The following is an 18,026-nucleotide window of genomic DNA, read 5'->3' on the forward strand; positions in this document are numbered from 1 at the left end:
GGTTGCACATGATGAGCAAGGTTGGCAAGAGGTCCATGACAATTGAAGCCGCCAGGGTCACTGCCCTAGGCCTCGAAGAGGCAAGCAACCAGCCCAGCAGTGGGTTCCTACTAAGAATCGTTTCGACCCCTGGGGTCACCCCATGAGCATAGCAGATTTTGCTACCACATCATTAGCTATAGCCTGTCCAGATCAGTTATCACACATACCCTTGTAGAAAAGAGCATTGGTCCTCGATTACACCGCATACAAGTGTCGAAACGGGTACTGTGATGACATCAGATTTTTAAGCATGGTCAACAATATAATCATTAGAACGGGTCTTGGGATAACATCCAACAGTCGAAAGGGTTCAGCACACATGGTCTGAATATACCACAGCTCTTGCCTTTTCAGTACAACCCAAACTCAACATTTATATGCCTCTCAAGAACAAGATCTGTGGCAGTTGTACATCCGAGGGACCTTGATTACACCCAAACAACCTCTCCATCAAGAATGCAGTCTATGAGAGTGCACGTGTGCGGAAGCGTGAGAGAAATGAAATGAAATGTTATATTAACGTCTTCAAAAGGCCAAAATGACCTATGAGACCAATCAGTTACAAAATAGTGAATCTAATACCATGTCTGGGTACAAAAGAACTAGAAAAGAGAGAGAGAGAGAGAGAGATGAAATGAAATGAAATGTAAAATTAACATCTTCAAAAGACCAAAATGACCTATGAGACCAAAACGTTACATGTGGTGAATCTAATACCTGGTCTGGGTACAAAAAGTACAAAGAACTAAAACGAAAATAGTGTAGGGGTGGGGCGAAAGCTGATACAAAGGGAATACAAAGAGTGAGCTGATACAATGGAACTCTCTGACAATAGAGGCATCATATACAAATACATCTGTATCCAAAAGGCTATAGAGGTTCAATGTCCTCCAAGGTAGGTGTAGCGAGGAAGAGGTGTCGTGCTCTCTAGAGTGCGTGCTCCTCGATGCAGTATGTATGAAACCTCACTCCAACAGAAGAAACATCACACAGGAACATGACTCAAACATAGAAGTGGAATATGACTCAAGACACGACACGACTCAAAACACAACTGCAGACTCAACTCAATGGAACTCGACAAGCTCAAAGAACCATACAACTCTGGCTGGCAGCGCACACAGCTCCAAGCTCAGGACTCAAGGTTCAATGGGGTGTCGAGGCTCCATTGTGCAGGGAGAGTGCCAGTATCGTGCGGAACTCTAGACTCAGAACTCGAGACTAGACGCTAGACCATACAAAGTGGATAATCAAAACCCCAAACAACACAGATATATACAACCATAAAGAGCCACCAACAACTCACAAATATCTAATCCAGCAAAGACTATCTCAAAACTGTGGTTGTGGTGGTCTAGCCCCGCGTCCGCTGTAACACCACCCGTATGCCTGCCACGTGTCACTGCCCAGGAAAAAGTCCGTCCAATGTGGACTCAGCCTAGCTCAACTACAACTAACTATATGTCCAGTGCCTGCGACATTGTAGCCCTGCTATAGGTTGCCCGCCACAAAACCACTCAACATCTCGGTGAGAATAACACTATGCTGCAAAGAGAACCGAGAAGTCACTATATGTACATAAGAAGACTGAGCAGAGCAGTGCGGTCCTGTCACCCGAGAGAAAGAGTCGTCGCCACAGCTGCACCTGAAGTATCCGCCTCTGGGGAAAGAGCCATCAAATCGAGGGTGGGAGGCTGCTGCTGTTGAGTTCTGCTGCTCTGGGCGAGCTGGCTCCCGGTGACTAGAGCTACCACCTTTTGCGCAGCTGATGGGAGCATCTGGCCTGAAGTGTACTCAGGGCGTCGACTAACACAGACATGGCGGTGTGCACCAGCAAGGCCATCGCAAGGAATGCTCTATGTCGACTACATATGTGGTAAGGAAGCCGACGGCTGAAGCCCTGACGGATAGTAGGTAAAGTACTGAGGCTGGTCGTATCCGACAGAAGTGTGTGTAGAGCGTCCCATGAAATGAGCAGAGCTACTTGGCTGTACATACCCAACAAGAGCTTGTACCTGTATCCCCTACCCAGTCCAGTTATATCCCCTACTCACTAGAGCCTGAAATCCCATATCACTGTGGAGTAGCACTTCCCGAAGTCCCTGCATCTGAGCTCGGAGGTCGTCAATGATTTTAGACTTTTCTTGCAATGCGTGTCGCAAAGAAAAAATAGTAGCGTCTCTATCTGCAATCGTGCAGTCTGCAACACGCAGAACCCTCCATAGCTGCGTATGTAGCGGAGTGGCGCTAGTGACTAGCAACTAACCGCTCTGTCCCAAGCTCAATGGTAGCAATGGCTTGCCTGGACTCCTGCAGATGTCCTCAGATAGCCGAAAAAGTGATGTAGAGTCCAAAACTGGAAATAACCCGCATGAGTGTCAGATGAGAGAGTGTCAGGTGGGAGAGGACTAGCAAGTGGCACTGCTGGTGGTGAACTGGGAGCAGGCCTCTTTGGTGGAGTAGAGGGGGTGGAGTGGCTGCGACAAACATAGGTATAGGAGAAGACGCAACTACAAGCGGAGTGTGGGAGCTAGTCACTGTGGTAGGAGTGAAAATGGCAAAAGTAGAGAGAGGGATACACATTGTAGAAGCCACAGCTGTAACATGCATAGTGTGATCCGAAACACACGCGCATACCACAGAATGAGCGTCGGACAAGGTGCTTCACTCGAAGCTGCTGATTTTCTGATACTTGCAAAGATATTAGAGATTTTGATGTATACTTGCAAGGCGAGAGACAGGTAGGTATGGGCGAGTTAGGGTAGAGAGGGCGAGAGGCAGTGAGTAGGGGCGAGTGAGGGTAGGTGGGGGTGAGGGAGGGTAGAGAGGGGCGAGGACTAGTGGGTAGGGGTGAGGGCAGTTAGGTAGGGGCGAGGGAAGATAGAGAGGGGCGAGGGCTAGTGGATAGGGGCGAGGGAGGGTAGAGAGGGGCGAGGGCTAGTGGGTAGGGGCGAGGGAGGATAGAGAGGGGCGAGTGAAGGTAGAGAGCGGCGAGAGAAGGTAGAGAGGGCGAGGGTTAGTGGGTAGGGGCGATTACAGGTAGGTAGAGACGAGCGTTAGTGGGTAGGGGCAAGGGGTTGAGAGGGACTTGTAGGACGAGGGGTGACTCAAGAGAGAGAAACGCAGTTAATCCATGGCAATCTGAAGTAATACAGAGAGAGAGAGCAGAGAGAGTGGGTATGAATTTTACCTAGAGAGCTGGTGTGAAGAGAAGGGTTATAGAGTGACCCAATATCCACACTCAAAAAACGATGGGAAGAAGAAGAAGAAAGAACTCCATGCTGTTGGAAAGAAGAAGTGAAAGAGAATTACTGCGTAGAAAAAGCCTCCTATTGACCCATAGTATTTTACACTCAGAGCCCAATTTGATGAGAAAGTTTGATTAGAGAGAACCCACTTTGAACGCCAAAAGTAAGAAGACGGGACAATACAAGGCAATACAACAAGGTAGTCCAATCGCATGGAAAGAATGAGCCGATTACAAAAAGTTTAGGACAAAACAAGCACCCCAGTTACAGTGGTAGAGAAAATATACCGAAAGAGGAAATGTGGGGACACCGATAGGCATGGCAAAGACTGAGAGTTTGCAAGGACATCATCATAACACATACTCTGGTGAGAGGGTAAGTGAAAGAAGAGAGAAAGGAGATGCTAGAACTTATGCTAGAGGCAAAAACAACTACAAATGGCAAAACAGCTACAGACGGCCTACTAAGAGGGATAATAGCATTTAATTCAGGAGCCATTTACTAGGGGCAAGGGGACACCTCCCAAAGTCACTAACTGGACCGCTCCCTGTGGCAAAATCTCTTGTACCTTGAATAGTCATTGCCAAGGTGGGACCAACTTCTTTGCTTTTTTCTGATATCTAGCTTGATACAATAGCACTCGGGATCCTTCCATTATTTTTGGCTTACGAAGATGGCGATCATGCCATGCTTTGGGACGAAGCTGCTCTGCTTGTAGCGCGTACGAAGCTAACCTACGGGTTTCATCCAACATGGAGGGACGAGACAGATTGGCAGAGGCAATCCCTGCTGCGACACGGAGACTGCCCACCCTAGCGGAGCCGGAGTTGAATTCAACGTAACCGCGAAACGTTTCAAGGCCGAAACGTTTCACCCTGAAACGCGGTGTTTCACCACAAAACGTTTCAGTCCAAAATGAGAGCACAGTGAAACGTGAGACCGAAACGTGTGTTTAGCGACTTTGAAACTAAAACTATGGTAACTTGTTGTTAGTGAAACGGCTTGTGTTTCACTTGGTGAGCGAAACGTTTCAAGGCCCGAAACGTTTCACCTATCCTTACCTACCGAAACGCGTTTCATGGTGACATTGGTTGAATTCAAAAGGGGCGATTGCTTCTAACCCAAAAGCCAGTTGAAAAGGAGTGTAGTTTGTAGTTGCTTTGTAGGAAGTGTGAAGCCCAAACAGTGGCGAGGATTGCTTGAGACCAAGAAGCTGAATGCAGATGACAAGCCTTGCGAAGTAGAGCAATGAGAACTTTGTTGGTGCTTTCGACCTGTCCATTTGCTCTGGGATAGTAAGAGCACGACTTGCGATGGAAGATTTTGTAGTTGCCTAGCAGTGTGGTGATCAGATCATTGACAAAATGCTTGCCCTTGTCACTGGTAATCCCTAAGTGGGCAAGTCCATGCTTTTCCTCTTGGTCAAAATATATATTTTTGTCCTCATGGTTTACTGTTGTTCTTTCTATCCTTCACTTCCAAAATACAAGTATGCACAGCAGGGTCTCCAATTACTGATTGTCTCTTAAGACTTGCCCCTAACCATAACTAAAATAATACTAACCAGTACCAAAAGGGTGCTAACCAGTACCAAGACAATGACAAAAAGTACCAAAATTTGGTACTTTAGCCAACTTTGCATGCAATGTGCATAATGTATCAAACTTGACAACTTCAGGATTTCCTTGGGTCATTAGTCTCCAAGTACTAGCAAAAGTCTGGTATGAATCTGGTAAGGCATCAAGAACAGTCTGCACAAGGGAACTGTCTGAAATGCCTTCACCTGCAGAAATAAGTTGCTCATGGATATCCTTGACACCAGCAAGGAAAGTGTCCATCTTCCTCATGCATAATCTTCGATTCTAGCTCTTTACGCCGCCATAGTTACGAGGAACGGGAACGGAATGAGACGGGAACGAGGAGGAGGAGGGGAGGTCGGAACGGGAACGGGGCCGGAACGGTCGACTAAAGTGAGGCTTGAATGACCTCAATTCAACTTAGTCCCAAATAAACTCCTAAACAACCCCAAAACTGCCCCCAAATCTTCCACCTAACTTGCCCTCAAACTGCACCAAATATGTTCCCCAAACAGCCCCAAATATGCCCACTTTGTTGCCCCCAAATGTCTACTTTTGCTCGTTCCACCCCGCGTTTTGCCGTTCCGCCTCATTCCCCCCATTCCGGAACACCGTTCCGGAACGGCATTCCATTCCACGATGGGGTGGGTGTAGCCTATGGCATGGAAGAGAGGGACACATATAAGGGGCCTCTCTGGAAGTAGAGGTAGGCATCATCTACATCGGCTCCCATGTCGTGCTAGTATGGTGTGGATCCTCTGTTGTAGTCTTCCTCGATTTTGAGAGGGCCCCCTCATCTTGGGGCCACGGGACCACCCCAAATCTATCACCCGATCAAGCAATGTACCTCTGGTGCCGCTATACTATGGGGTCTTCAAGCCTGACTCCTCAGTATGTGGCCGAAAGAAATATGTAATATGTCATTGTAGTTGTATCTCCCTCTCTAAGCCCCTCCTCAAGAGATCCTCTCTATGCCTTCGTAGCTCCAATAAGTATATTCCAAGGCATCTCTGATCCTTGTATCTCATGACCCTAGAGAGGTCAAAACCCTGCCCTGCGGCCTCGTATCTCATAATATACTGGGCAACAACATATGTAATGTAATTCTCTCTCAGGCTCCATCTAGCAAAACTGACAGGTCCTCATCTGGATTGGTACTCCTCGAAATGTGCTTGTCTCGATCTCTAGCTGGTGTGAGGATGTGCGTATCTGACCAATAGCACATCGTAACCCATGAGATATATAAGTATCCATGTACCCAGGTCTGATCACAAATCCATCCTCTGTAAGCTAAAGGAGATGCTCTCTATAGAAAGCCATCTTCATATCCAACTCGTGTGTCAGCTGTATCCATGTCCTCCTGGTATCCAAAGTCCTTCCCGATGAGCCTAGTAATCTATGCCCGAGTGAGAGAGATGGAAAGTGCATCCAAGGAGTATTGAAATGAGGGTAGCTGTCCATACTAAAGCCATGCAGCTGGAACCAAGATGACATCTGTGCATACCAACATGATCAAACACACTGTGATGCCAGCTGTCATGAAGACTCCAAAGCTAAGCAAGCATATCTGTCTCTAGGGAGAGCCCAGCTTTTATACATAAAAAAGCCTGATCGAGTGAGCGCCTCCACTACCAACGGAAGGGCAGAGAGATCTGCCCTGATAATCTCATGTGGTTTTGAGGCCTTGGCCCTAATCATCCGAGAGATCATAAAAACCAAGGGCCTCTCCATACATCTCTATCCATCGGTACTGCCAATTCTGTTGTGATGATCCTCTGATAGTCCCTATATCTCCACTCCGTATAGCATGGCAGAAGTGAATTGAGTGTCAAAGCTTTGTTTGAGGTTCCTTGAACTAAACCTGCGAACACATCCTCTCAAGTCCCTAAAGCTTTGGTCAATCTTACTGCTCAAGGAGAAACTGGGCCATTGAAGACCACCCCGAGATAGGTATATGCATCTGTATACTCCACAGTCTCTCAATCATATGTAAAGGTGGGAGCAGACCTCCTGACCCACTATGTTGTGGTGTTAAACACCATTACCTTGGTTTTACCAAGGTTAACAAAACAAACAATCCACTATCCTGTGCAAACAAATGCAATGCATCCAAATGATGTTGCATCCCCTTTGGAGAATTTGAACTCAGCACAATATCAGCAGCATATAACAAGAGCAGAATCCATGTCCCTGCTAGCTGAGCACCTATGTCCCCCTCTCGCTCTACATAGTCTGAGAACTCATCCACATGCATCCCAAAGAGAGTCGGAGATGGGGCACATCCCTGCTTCACCCCTATAGTGGAATGAACCATGTTAGACATACCCTGAGCAGTGCGTACCTGGCCCACAACTGTCTTGTATAAAGCCAAGATCCCCTAAATCAGCTATGTGGGCACACCCATGCCCTGTAGTTTGGGTATGAGCCTGGCTCTTGGCATCGTGTCAAAAGCTTTGCGAAAATCCACAAAGCTACAATAAATCTTGTTGCCATGAGATCTACCCTCCTCGATAATAGCTTACCCTCTTTGAAGTATGGCATTGCTCTGCCCACAACCGAGGGCAAGAAGGTTTCTTTTTCTGCTGCTTTCCCTTCCTTTTGTTACTATTGTTCGATTCTTGTCCGATCCGAACTGTGACCAATCTGTCTGTAGGGTACGTAAGAGTATCCCCGTGCATTGCAAACCCTTGCTTGACATGTCCCATTAGTCGTTGCATGGACTCGGATTTCTCCAACATGCAATAATCCCGTATCTCTTTAGGTAGACCACAGCAAAATCGCTCAATCTGTTGCTTGAATCATAGAAACAAGGGACCCGGGGAGGTTTCCCATTTTAATAGGGACGGAACGGGGGACGTAGGACGGGACGGGGGGACACGACGCAGACGTGTCCCTCACATGGGACGCTGAGGGGACGCATCCCGGACGTGGATCCCCGATGACACATGCAGGCGAGACACAGACAGGGGACCCCACACCTTTTCTCAGGGCTTGTCAGAGTCTTGAGCTATATGCCAATGTTGCCCACTAGACTCTACTAATCCAGTGTTCACTTGTACATCATTACTTTTTTCCCTTTGAGTATGATGATTGATCATCACGTCAACACGTGTGGCGCGTGCTCGCCGCGTTCTTATCGCATGTCATATTTTGGTACTTATGAGTGCAAACCCCGCTTCTTCTCTGCAATCTTGTGCTCTTAGTATTTTCTGGTATAGAACAAGTGTTTTTTAAAATGCGTCCCTTGACCCGTCCCCCGTCCCCTGTTTTGCCACATCCCTGGGACCCGTCACGTCCCCATGTGACTATGGCTTGAATGTGATCTTCTTGAAAGAAGAGGCCGGTAGAAAAGTGTCCCAAACTCTCTAACAGTAGGTATCCAGTGTGTCCTCCTTGGTCATCTTCAAATAATTCCAAGCTGTGATCACATCGCGTTCATATTCCTAGGTGAGCCATGAGGAAGTAAAAACTCGCTTGAAATGTAGTCACTTCGTTGGTGCTTCCCCCTGTAGGAGCAGGGTAGACCACCAGATTTGTATGTTCCCCTTGAGGTAAGATGCCGCCCTCCGAACCTTAAGTGCTTTGAGTAGCGTCCTCCAGAGTAGGCTATGTCAAACTATTGAATAAAAGCGAGGGCCTTGTGGGTATCCTTAAAGCAAGAAAATGTTTCGAACTTTATTGCTTGCCCACCCTCCTTGAAATCCTTGAATTTCTTACCCTTATCCTCGAGAAAATCATATTGGTTGGGCCTGTAAATGTACTTCCGCTTGGTTGAACATCAGAATCCGAACTTTCAAAGGAGGAAGAATCCTCGTCCGAGCTGTCAAAATACTTCCGAAATCTTCTATGGGATCGGCTCTTTTTTGCCTTCTTCTTGCCTTTGCTATCTTTGAGTCCATTTCCTCTTCCTGTTCTTTCAATCCTCGCCACTAGACTCAGAGGAAGAAGAATTGTCCAAACTGTCAGAAGAGGATGAGGATGAATTGGAAACACCCTCGAATCTCACACGTTTCTTTGCCTTTAGGGCATTCTCAAAAGTAGATCTCCCACCCAAGTAGCCTGAATAGTCGGCTGCTCGACTCTATTTTCGCGGTTGCTTCTTGGTCTTCATGAGTCTGCTGACTCGTTGTTCTACTGCTTCCTCGAATTCATCCTCTGAGTACATCTTCTGAGCGGGTGTTCTTGGTGTAGTCGTCTTCTTCATAATGATTTCAGAGGTGAACGGATCGCAATACGCCATCGAAAATGCATCTCATCAAGTGGGTGCTTGATCAAAAAATTCGCATACTGAAGATCCTTAGAATACTGCAACATTTGTTAGGCAAAAGCATCAACCTGCTATTGACGTTGCATCTCCATTCTTTCATACTCAGTAGGTGTAGACTGGCCGTACTCTTCCGAGTCTTCTAAAGATGGTCGACGGCCGTTTGAATCTTCGTTATCCTCTCCCAAACCTGAGTGGTCTAGTGCCACAGTTTCCTCCTGGCAGGATTCGTCGATTGAATCCATGTGTGCTGCGAGTAAAGGATCGGATCCTTCAAAGAAGAAGAATCGTCTAAGCTCTGATACCACTGTATGAAAACTGAAAGAACTGAACAAAATTGAGAGAGACGACACGGCACAAAGGAGTTCCATACCCAGAGAGACTAGCCCCAAAGATTGGCGCCCTCCTCAATATTTCTTTAATATTATGCTTCACCAAGTACAATGTCCGAGGGTCCTCTTCTCTCAATAGTGCTCCCAAGCTAATCTATTGGAAAAGAGACCCCGGCAATTCTTATGAAGGCCCTTGGCCCCAAAAGTAGTACATGAAAATCTTCAAGTCCAAAAGCGTCTGGCTCCAAAAGCTAGCACTGCCAACAGCCAATGCATTTTGCGGAAATCCGTACGGCATGCCACATGAAACGCGAGTGTCCATACAACTGCCACATCAGCATGCCTTTGCGCAAGGCTTGAATGTGTGAGTGTCGCCTTGCTCTATTTTTATGTCTGGTGTCCCTTGCACCCTATCGAACAGGGCCCCCATAGATTGCTAGAAACTGACTTTAAAAATAGGCCACTCGACAAGCCTTAAAAGTTTGCTAAACTTTATCTACCTCCTTCACTAGGGTTTGGATCCCTCTCTAATCGGAGTCCATCCTTTGGGTCATGCCACGTCATCACTTTGTGACCGATCTGCTAACGCTTACCTTCCTGCTGCAGCCTGGACCTTCAGCAGCCCATTGAGCCACTTCTCGGCCATTCCCTCGCCGCATCAAGTGCTCCCGTTGCTGTCCATTATCAGCTCCATCATCATCTGCGTTTTCAATCCTTCATTCCTCTCACATCGGGAGCGCAAATCAGACCCAAATCTACCCCTTGGTGGCCGTCAACAACCCTTGATCGAGACGGATCCAAAGCTGCATCAAATCAGCCCTAGAGGTGCTTCATCTTGAAGAGTTACCACGGCGACATTCCCCAATCGAGTCAGTAGAGTCTGTGTTGAGGTATTGCATGTGTCTACATTCCATTTACGCAATCAAAAGCAAAGACCACATCGGTAACGATGTGGGGGGCCTTGAGAGGGTTGGTTGGGATCCCTCTACACATCTCTCTCTCTCTCTCTCTCTCTCTCTCTCTCTCTCTCTCTCTCTCTCTCTCTCTCTCTCTCTCTCTCTCTCCACACATCTTTACCTCTTTCTCATTCTCTCTCTACAAGGAAATAAAAAGAACCATCATTCATGCTAAGTAGCACACGTTCAAGCAAGGAAAGCAATAAAGATTTGTGGAAGTATGAAGTCTAGATCTTGTCACAATTTCAATTCCGCTGCACCTGAAAGGAGTAGAGTGGCTTTCCTCTTGTGCAACACGGACTGCACCAGATTCAACCCGCTGATTTGACGTGAACTTTAGGAATAGACACTACTAAAAATCCAAAAGCCTTAAAGGTAAAGCTCAAAATTGAAGAGAATCTACGAAGGTCTCCTCCCTCATCCACTTTGCATCAAGAGCCGGAAAATCGTACCCTTGACCAGATAATCAATGGACCTAGCTTACCCTTCTGTTCTTTTTTTGGTGCACTTGGACATGTGGGTTGTTGCTTTGTCCACTTTCCACCGGCATATCATTCTGAATCATCAGAACTCTCTGATAAACTATCAGCTAGTTCCCTTAGTTCTTTCTTTGGACACTTTGCAAAGACTTGCCCTTGTTCACCACAACCATAACACTTGCCCTCTCAGCATGCTACTCTTCTGTCAATAATTTCTTCTTCTGATTCTGCTTTCCCTTGGAAGACTCTTGCCACATTGAGGTGGACACTGGCTTGTCCGTAAAATAAGTCAACAAGCCAGAATGCATACCAAAACCTTCCGTGGCATGTCCCATAAGCCTCTAAATGGATTCTCACTTTGCTTCAAGGAATACCATCGAATCTATTTTGGTAATACACAACGAAACCGCTCAAGCTGCTCTCTCAAGATGATCCTCCCAAAAGAGGACACTAGCAAAAAGGTATACCAAAACCTCTTGCAAATGGCCCCCAAGGTGTCTTCCTTTTTCATCCTCAAATGATGCCAAGCCGTGATGAAATCTTCTTCATATTCTTCGTTAACCATGCTGAAGTGATAATTCTCTTGAATTTTATCCACTACTTAGGTGCTTCTTTGTGCAGTAGCAAGGTAGACCACCATGTTTGGGCGATAAGATGCTGCCCTTCGTACCTTGGAGGCTTCCGAGAAACGATCTCCCTAAAAGACAATGTCAAATTGTAGCTTCTGCTTCTACACTCAGCTTTGCTTTCTGCTTCATTGCCGACTTGAGAGGTGCATGGACGACAGCTCGCCATCGTGAGTGAACCTCATCAAGTGTATGATCCTTCAGGTGCTTCAAATACTTCAGGTCCTTGGAGTGCTTGATCAATCTTTTCACACGTGTCAACCTGCAATTGATGTTGGTACTCTATCTTGTCAAGATCCCTGCTGGAAATTTTCCACAGTCTCCCAAATCATCGAAAGAACCTTTGTTTCCCCTGGAATCTCCATTGGTTTCTTTTGCTCCCCGCTGGAATTAGGATTTTCTTCGTCTCTCAGAAACAAGTAGTCGAAAAGTCGAAGGGGTGTTGTCTCAATTGGATTCACTGCTAGAACCCATGTGTGTTGCCATAGAAGAATAATCATTTAACCTCTGATACCACTGTTACAACTTACCGGCTTGGACACTCCAAGTAAGAAATCATAGCAACACATAAACAGAATCTGCAAATAACTAAATTGAACTTGAATAGAGAGAAAGAGAAGAGAAGAGCCGACACGGAGCGGAGGAGTTCCATCCCCAGATGCATTGGCCCCAAAGACCAGTGCCCTTCCCGCATTTCTTTATTGTTTGCCAATCACAAAGGTACAACTCCCCGAGGGTCTAGCTCTTCGAGACTCTACGTCCAAATGCTCTTCAAAAGAGTGGCCTAGAGGATCCTTATAAACAGTTACAAGGGGTGCTAAAAACAGAGCCCCAAAAGCACCACATCTCAAAAGCTCACGCCAAAACTGGTGCCAAAGGCCCAAAGGCAGTTTCCCACACCTTGCTGCCACGTCAACACTTCTCCACGTTTTTCGGGATGAGTTGCCATGCATCAGTCCATCACAATTTACAAAGCCAGCAGCAAGCCTTCTTTTTTAGGGTTTAGGCCCCTCGGCCAGAGTCCATAAGTAGGTAGGGGATAGGTTTTTAAAACCCTACCCCCCATTAGGCCCCTCGTCTTTATTGGGCATGCCAACAACACATTTAAGTTTGAACTACATCCCAAGCAAACCCGGTGGAATTAGGCCTCTTTTTGGAAGTGTCCCAAAGCATGCATAAGCATTCATGTTCATTGTTCATACTTGAGGTGGCACAAGCACTTTACCAAAATGTTGCATAGCTGGATACAATAGCTGCCAATACATAGCCGAGCAATTCTACACTTCTACCTATATGAGACATTGCTGCTTTACAATTGTTTCAAGTTCAAACAAAGGACGCCATGCAACCATATGCACCAATTGGCCCTCATAGAAAATGGGCACGGGTCGCAACACTATCACAAGCTTGCACACTTCAAAAAAGCCCGTCAAAAATTTATTTCACAAGATCTTCATTGAGGAGATTATTAAGCCACCACCGTATGAGGAAGCCAGGGGGAAGCCTCCCTATAAAGAAGAGGATGCAAGTCTTCTCAGTGAAGCATGCAAAGGCACAAAGCCCCTCTTTTGTATCAATTTGAAGCGTGTAGAACATCATCTTCTTCGCATTAATCAACTTCCAAAGCATGGCATTAAGCATAGCCCGTAGCAGAGAATTCGCAGGCATTTTCATTGCTTATTCAAAGAGGGCTTTGGCCCCTTATCCCACATCATGGATTACTATGATCAAAGGTGCCTAGGTCTCTTCTTGTTGGAGATTCGTAGATTCAAAGAGACTACCCTCAAGAGCAGAGGACCTACACATAGAGGATCCATACAAAGGTGGATCACTACTCTTTACAGAGGGACTACTCGGGATGGCCCACCACATGCTACTCAGTCACACCCTCATTGGGGCATATCCTTCATTTTATATATGCCTAACTGAATCCAGGATTAGCGCAAAATCACCCTTAAAGGAAAGTGCAAGGTATAGACTCATGGTAGTCACCCACAAGACAAAACAACCATCAACTCCATCATGCATAGTATTGACTAAATACTACGACATCCCCACTACTAACGTCGTCGGTGCCCGATAGTGGGTGTAGAACTAGGTACGAGTATATGCTCCCACACACACCACACACACAAACACACACACACTCGACAATACAGCAATACAAAGATCTGTGTATTGAATTTCTGTCATAACTCTAAAGATGCAAGGCAGACTCGGCCATAATGAAGCCTAGCACTAAAAGAAATATTGAATAGAAAACTTTAGCACAAAAACGATGTAGTTGACAAGACATACGCACTACAGAAGATAGAAAGAATTAGCACAATAACAACTGGTCGTAACTCGGATGAAAACTTCAGAATCTGAAGTCTACATGTCCGCTATACGTCTAAAAAAATATACCTCAATGAATCCAAGATAAGCCCAGATTCACCCTTAAAGGAAGTTGCAAGGTATACAGTCATGGTAGTCACCCACAAGGTATAGACACATGGTAGTCACCCACAAGACAGAATAACCATAAGCTCCATTATACATAGTATTGACTAAATACTTTGACATCCCTACAAACATTATCAGTGCCCAATAGTGGGCATAGAACTAGGTACCAATACATGCTCCCACACACCCACACCACACACACACACATGAGCTTTCATCAACACAAAGTGAATTTCTTTGTTAAGAGCCCTTCAAATTGCCAGTTTACACATGAAGAAAATCCTTGTTTCTGATCAGGGCAACCTCATTTGGTAAGAAGACAAGGTAAGCTGTTCAGTAATGGTACCACACAGTAATAACTAAGAAAGAGAAAATACCTTGAGCAACATCCCAGATCATAAACTCCGGGTCGTAACATGATGCAGAAGCCAGCAACGTATATCATTTTAAGGAATCCAGGCCACAAGTTAGGTCATAACTTTGCTAAGCATAAAACAACATACACTCCCTAGGACAACCGACAAAAGCAACTTTTTAAGACCCCAAAAAAAGGATATCTCCCAGATGGATTCCAAGCCAAAGCGGTTATGAGATGATTACTGGGACTTTGAAGATAATCAACAAGCACCCACCGAGCACCAGTGCTTCCACTTGGAGCACCAAGGAAGGATGCAATGCCAGACCTCACAGGAGCAATGGTTCCAGGATAAGATGCCATCCAGATGCAAACTCCTCCTCTATCCAAAAAAAATCATTTATTTCCCAGCATGTCTTTGCAGACGCAAATACTGCAATTTACACCTCAAGAACTTGACAACTAGGTACTTCACTAAAATGGCACTGCGAGAGGTGTGGACTTCAAGAAGCCATGAGTTGACACACTTATAATCTTTGACCTTGTCAAAAAGGAAACAATAACCATACCTACAAGCCACACAAAATGTCATCCCCGCATTTGGCCTCCACGCTATAGCAGATACCTCCTTTTGGCATTCGCTGGACAATATTATAGGGTCTCTCAGCTCTGGAGGCAAGGAAGATGATATTAAACACCACAGAACAAGCAATACCAAGATATTTGGCTGTGCCTACATAATGCACTTTTTTATTACAGGAAACAACTACGATGGGCTTAAGCACTTCACCTGATTCTTCAAAATCAAAAACGCAAACTTGATGGCCCCCTGAAACAAATGCAAGGCACTGCCTGTGTTTGTGCCAACACACACCCTGAGACAGCTCTACTTTTTTTAGCACATCAAACTGCAAAATGAAACAGCGGTGTTCAGTAATTCCAGATACAAACACAAAGTCTTATTTATTGTTGGAGAAAGGTATCTTGGGATAAAGAATTACTAAAAGCAAACGTGAAAAATGACTCATCAGTATATGGAAACTCACATTCTTTCGTATTGTCAACCTGGCAAAAATCTGCTTGAGGATTGGAAGCTGCGTTACTGCTAAAAAAATACCTCCTTTATCCTCATTCAGACTGGTCCTTTCATGGGCTTCATCTTCAACTGCCTCACGCTCAGGAATATTATCGCTTTGAATAGGGCTTTGATAAGGAAGAAAAGGAATCCTAGGATAGCGGCGACCCTACAATAGATTATATTCAGCACTAGAATGTGCATATAAAGTTGGGCAACGAGGAAAACCTGATGAAAGAAGTCAGGCAAAACCAGGAAAAACATTTTGTGCCAAAACAGTTGATAAGATCTACAATTAATACAACAAGCGCCTTGATAGCTATGATGAAGTGCATTGCAGACTGTTACCCAATTTGGAACTCGAAACATTTTTTGATTAGGCAGATCAAGGATCGTACAAATATGTAAAAATAATAATTAACGTCATTAAAAAAAAATGAATTGCAATGAGAACCCAAAGATCGGAATTCAAACCACATATGTGAGGATCTTTGGATGATCATGTATCCTTTCTAATACTTATAAACATAAATGAGGATCCTCTGATGATCTCTAATGTTGTTCAATGTTTAACATACCAGGATTTTGCTGTATGCTTCTTCTGCGGCTGTATCCGTATCTCCAGTAGTGATCACTATTTCAAAGGGAGAAAGTAAGCAAGCAATGAAAGGACCCCATCAGGTGCATAAGTGAGCTGAGAAAAAACAAATTTTCACGATGGAGGGATTGGAATGATAGACAGAAAATATCATGAAAATGACTGAGACCTCTAGCATTCCATGAAAATGCACGTAAAAAAGAAACTGAGAGCTACCATGCCAAGCTATGGTGATCAAAAAACAGGAGAATAAGAGGAAACAACCAACCTTCTCCTGATGATGGATAGTGAGCACCATGAGCACATTTCGCATGGGAAGAAACGGCCGAAAGAAGAACAGAAATCACTTACGGAAGTCGCGGTGGAGCTCGCAGACGGTGAATTCGCCCACGTCAGGAATGATCGGCATCGCGAGTTGGTGATGGAGCCTCGTCTGCTGCTCTCACGCCATGTCCCAAAACCCGCGAAGGTTCCTTTTCAAAATCTCATTGCACACATAACGTAATAAGAAAATTGCATCATTTATTTGGAGAACTGTGGTAGGCTAAGTCCAAGCCAACACGCTCCACATGTAATGAGGGCGTCAATGGGGCCACCAAGGGCATCCATGCTACATGGCAACATGCCCCCTCCGTTGTTGTCGCGAGACAAGGAGACCCTCAAGCGAAAGAGGAAGACTGCATAGGTGATAGGTTTGGAAGGTGACTTTACACAATGCCTGTGGTATAAAGTTGTGGTCACGGGAGGGGTAGGTTTAGTTATTTGACATACTTAGTTATTTGATGTCAAATAACTAAGCCATCCTTTTTTATCATGAGCCTCTTTTTGCATAGTTGCAAAACTATGCACAAAAGTAAGCCTTTAGGCATTTTGTGTGTGGTCACGTATTAAAGTAAAAGACAGAAATGCTTACATCACATAACTCAAAAGGGAGATAACAATGTCAGGAGACATGCAAAAGAGGAAGAATGCAGAGCTGATAAACTTGGAAGATGAATTTATACATAGTTTGCGGTATAAGGTTGTGATCACGCGAGGGGTAGGCTTAGTTAATTGATGATGTCAAATAACTAAGTCATCCTTTTTGTCGTTAAGCCTCTTTTGGCATAGCTGCAAAATTATGCACAAACTAAGCCTTTTCGCATTTTGTGTGTGGTCACGCATTAAAGAAAAAGACAAAAATTCTTACATTACACAACTCAAAAGGGAGATACATATGTATCGTGTGACCATAGCCTAACACAGCACCAAGGGATCGCAAGCATGGTGGTCGACCAAGGTCCTCAATTTCATGGAAGGGAAAGTACAATTGAGGCATTTGAGGCAACTTGGATGGTGGAGTCCAAGGTTTTGGAATGCAAGGTGAATGAACCACAATGGGCAATCTGACGAGACACAAATCGGTAGCAAGGTCACCTGTAGTGGCACCCCCGTTTTGCTTCTGCTCAGATTATGTGCTTCGTTATATTGTGGTGGATGGGGACATTGAACCAAAACACGACATTCCACCCAAATGTGCCATTTCCAAACAAGCCCCGATCTTATTGCAGAGGTCTTCGCTAGAGGGAGAATACAAAGTGGAGCAAGTATTTTGATAACTCCCTTTATTCCTTCTACATGTTTATTGCTACCTATGATGGATTCAAAAATGAAGCATTCACCCTTTGTTACATGGGGTCTTTTAACGTTATGACCCACCTTTTCCACTTCGATAGGGGATGGATAGTAGCCCACTATCATCCTCTTGATTCCCTCTCATGATTGGTGGGGAATCCCCAATTTAGGGGAAGCTCTAGAGACCTCACCTCTTCTATAAATTGGAATCCTCTTTACACTCTAAATGAGGGCATTTGTATCGAGCTATGGATTAATCAAGTTTAGTTATTTTGTCACTGTTGTCCTCCCACTCACGGCACAATCTCTTATACCAAAAATTATCAAGATTAAGGTACGGTTAGCTCAATTTTGCACAATTACCCTTTATTAACCCATTGTAGATTGCACTCGATTTGTGTCTAACGAAGTACCT

General features: G+C 45.2%; 1 protein-coding gene across 1 annotated transcript in view; it reads right to left on the reverse strand.

Moving 5' to 3' along the window:
* Positions 1-16,505, reverse strand: part of LOC147466133 (Transducin/WD40 repeat-like superfamily protein) — a 95,437-nt gene extending 78,932 nt beyond the window's left edge. The window contains exons 1-7 of the mRNA XM_086524248.1: positions 16,349-16,505; positions 15,978-16,033; positions 15,371-15,568; positions 15,115-15,232; positions 14,894-14,993; positions 14,527-14,706; positions 14,347-14,405 (exon numbers count right to left, since the gene is read on the reverse strand). Coding sequence (XP_086380374.1) covers positions 14,347-14,405; positions 14,527-14,706; positions 14,894-14,993; positions 15,115-15,232; positions 15,371-15,568; positions 15,978-16,033; positions 16,349-16,406 — 769 coding nt within the window. The 5' untranslated portion in view covers positions 16,407-16,505. The remainder of the gene's footprint in view (positions 1-14,346; positions 14,406-14,526; positions 14,707-14,893; positions 14,994-15,114; positions 15,233-15,370; positions 15,569-15,977; positions 16,034-16,348) is intronic.
* Between the last annotated feature and the right edge of the window lie 1,521 nt (positions 16,506-18,026).

The sequence above is a fragment of the Adiantum capillus-veneris genome, chromosome 1 (genome assembly GCF_014529385.1).
Source record: "Adiantum capillus-veneris isolate H3 chromosome 1, ASM1452938v2, whole genome shotgun sequence".
Taxonomy (NCBI): Eukaryota; Viridiplantae; Streptophyta; class Polypodiopsida; order Polypodiales; family Pteridaceae; genus Adiantum; species Adiantum capillus-veneris.